At 35.8% G+C, this 3,475-nt stretch overlaps 1 protein-coding gene across 1 annotated transcript; it reads right to left on the bottom strand.

The window, feature by feature from the left end:
• Nucleotides 1-1,186: 1,186 nt before the first annotated feature.
• Nucleotides 1,187-2,484, bottom strand: LOC108245137 (olfactory receptor-like protein OLF4). The gene has a single exon (XM_017431805.3). It carries the CDS (start codon nt 2,380-2,382, stop codon nt 1,432-1,434), a length of 951 nt encoding a protein of 316 aa, XP_017287294.1. The 5' UTR covers nt 2,383-2,484; the 3' UTR covers nt 1,187-1,431.
• Between the last annotated feature and the right edge of the window lie 991 nt (nt 2,485-3,475).

Raw genomic sequence — 3,475 nt, 5'->3', positions numbered from 1 at the left:
TGGTTTGGTTCGGGAGTCAGTGAGGAGATAATATTAGTTGAAAGTGAGTCAAGATTAATGTTTTTAATGTTCCTGAACGAGATGAGCCGTTCTGACTTGGAGGATGAAACACAAAGAGGTATATGGAATGATATAAAAAAATGATCAGTAAAGGAGAGATCATCAGCTTGCAGTCAATAGGGGTAAGTCCAGAACAGCAAATTAAATCCAAAGTGTGTCCTCTGATATGGGTGGCAAAATCAACAAATTGAGTAAATCCAGAACTGTCCAGGCAGGATAAAAAGTCGTTGGTGAGTGGGAGGTTAGAATTGTCAATGTGAATGTTAAAGTCTCCCAGAATGATAATATTGGGGGACATTGCAGACAGATTGGCAAGAAAGGCAGAAAAGTCGTTCAAAAAATCCTTATGAGGACTCGGGGGGGCGCGATAAACTGCGGCAATGATGGTGGGTGTGGGTCCAGACAGTTTACAGACAGCGCTCTCAAATGAGCTGACGGCAGGTAAACACACAGGCAATACTTTCCAGTTCTCGCAATGGATTATCGCGAGACCACCATCACCTTTAAAGTTGAAGGACTGTGACAGCTTTTAAGAAGTTATGAAGCTACTGTTATGAAATTTTGTGATGTCTTAATTTGTTTGTGCTGTCATTGCTGTTACAATATTTCCTTGAAATTGTACACAATCTTAAATCTGTGCACTGTTACTAATACTTTTCCAGTACTTGTGCAGTTTTTTTTGTTAGTTGTCCTTTGTATAGAATATTTTTGTCAAGATGAAAGCAATAGAAATTATCTAACAATTCAAGGTTTATTTTGTGTGAATGTTTTATTGTGTGAGCCAAGCCATTACAGAACTAGTCTTGATAGCTCCGTTAACAACAAGAAAACATTTCCCCAACATTGATTATATAGAATATTTTGGGGACTAGGTTTGACCCAAGATTAAGCCAGGAAGGGCATCTTGATTAAACAGTTGCTAAATCTTCCTTGCAAGTTTGCTTGCTGTGGTGACCCCTACTGAAGGGAAAAGCCAAAGGAAAACAACAACAAACATATAGAACATTTTGCTAAAATTTTTATAAAGCTGATTATCTTACACTAATAAATTCTTTGTTTCTCAGTGTCTACAGGGGTTTACATAATAAAGATGGGTGAAAGTTGAAGTCACTCACATTGTGCTGGGGAAAACAGAAATAGGCAGTAAACAGGTCCAGAAACTACATTGTGTTAAGAATATATGACAACTTTCATTTTACCTTGATGTTTATGCAGACTCGCTTAATTAAAACTAATAAATAGTGTCTTTACTACATGTAAGAAATTATCTTACATTTCATGTTTTGTAAAAGCAAATTGTAACCATTTAACACTCATAAACAGGTATTATAATGATAAACATAAATATGTAAGCTCCCTGTATGTTTTCAATCATTTGTACTCCATTATTGACATGATTTTTACTTGACACAAGAACTGTTTGAGATGTTTGTAAATTTCTTTCATTTTCAGTCCATATATAAATGGATTAAATAAAGGATGATACAGAACAATCTGCAAAGTCATTAATAAACGAGCTGTCTTTGGAAACTCTGATTCCACTCGAACAATGCTTATATCATATACACTCAAACAAGTCAGGCTGAATAACACCAGCAAGTGGGGTAAGCAGGTCTCAGCAGCTTTTTTTCTGACCTCTTTAGTACTTTTGTAGGATATTATCAGAATTTTTGTATATGAGAAAATGATAAAGAGTATTGGAAGTACTACAATATCTAATACAGCAAACACACCATACAGCGCAAGGGAACTTGGTATCATACACTGAAGTGTGTAAACTGCATTGTTACAAAATATCCCTTTAATATTAAAGCTGCAAAGTTTAACTTTAGCTCTGCTCAGTATTATTAGAGGAATTGCAGAATGACAAGCTGGTACAATCCAAGCTATAATCAGGCAAAATACAATAGTGGTGTTTGTCATCATAGTTGAGTACTGTAGAGGCTTACATATAGACACATATCGATCATAAGACATGGCTGCCAGGAGAAAAAACTCTGCAGGGCCTATGAAGTAAAATAAATAGAACTGAAAGAGACAGGCTGGATATGATATGATCTGTTTTTCAGATAAAAAATCAATAAGAAGCTTTGGGTAAGTTGTAGTGCTGTACAAAACACAATTCAGGAGAAGAGCTGCGATAAATACGTACATGGGCTCATGGAGATTTTTGTGAATCCATATAAGGTACACAATTATCAAATTAGTGAAAATGATTAAAATATAGGCTGAAAGCATAACAAGAAAATAAACATATTTGTATTTGTTAATTTCAACATACCCATCCAGAATAATATAGGTAAGATTCACCTCATCATCCATTAATCTCCGTCAAACTGTACACATGCAGAACTGGTTTGACAGAGGATCAGTTACCTTTCAGCAAATAACAGTTAGATCAACAGCTAGTTTTGACTTAGCGATTTCTTTCTTTACCTCAACCTGAAGTGCACTTTGTAGATCTGGTGCTTGTTCATCTACAAAATCTATCAAGTGAACATGTCCTAACTTTTATCAGATTTCTTCAGCCTGTAAAAAGCCTCCAGATATCTTGTCCCTGGAGGTCCATTACATCAGTATTCCACCTCCTCTGTTTGTGTTAACATGCAACCTGTTGTACAATCATACTAAAATACTTTGTTAAATTGACAAGTTATCAAGTTATAGTCAAGTCTTTCCAAAATTACAAAGGTTTTAGTGACTTCATTAACCTTATATTGCTAGTAGAAGCACTACATACATCATTAGAATAATTTAAAGGACATTTTTGACAAAATTATAAATGAAGACAAAGTACTTCATTTTAAATTAATTAACAGAAAGTTTCAGTGGTGAACTTGAATTAATTCAGTCAAACCTGTGGGAGCTGAGCCTTTGAATAGTTCTTGTGAAGTGGAAACAAGCACAACACTGGCAATGGATGTATGAAACAGTTTTGCTTTTATGTGATGGATTAAAATGACAACAAATTATTTGAATTGAACTGACTATCTAAAAGGCAGAGCACAGTCTGTCAGTCTGAGCAATGCCCTGTCTAATGAGGAGGTTAGTAATACAAGAGCACTACAAGGGACTTTTCTTTTATCCCTTCCAGTTCACCTTCTACACCACTGATTTTCAATACAACTCTGGATCATGTCTGTCAGGATTTGGTTTTGTATGTTTCTTTTTGTGTTTAGTGTTTTGCTTCTGGTCTCTGTTTGGGTGTGTTGTCTCTTGTGTTGTTTTCATGTGGTCTTGTTCTCTGTATCTGTCAGTATTCACCTCTCCTCTGTCACTTGTTTACTTGTCATGCCCATCTCCACCGGCTCCTGGTTTCATAATCATCTCACCTGTGCCCACTTTTCCTAATTACCTCCTGTGTTTAAAACCTGATCATTTCCTCCAGTCACTGCTAGTTCATTGTCACTTTCTC

The sequence above is a fragment of the Kryptolebias marmoratus genome, linkage group LG6 (genome assembly GCF_001649575.2).
Source record: "Kryptolebias marmoratus isolate JLee-2015 linkage group LG6, ASM164957v2, whole genome shotgun sequence".
Lineage (NCBI taxonomy): Eukaryota > Metazoa > Chordata > Actinopteri > Cyprinodontiformes > Rivulidae > Kryptolebias > Kryptolebias marmoratus.
The sequence above is the reverse complement of the archived record's forward strand: the minus strand, read 5'-3'. Positions and strand labels throughout refer to the sequence as shown.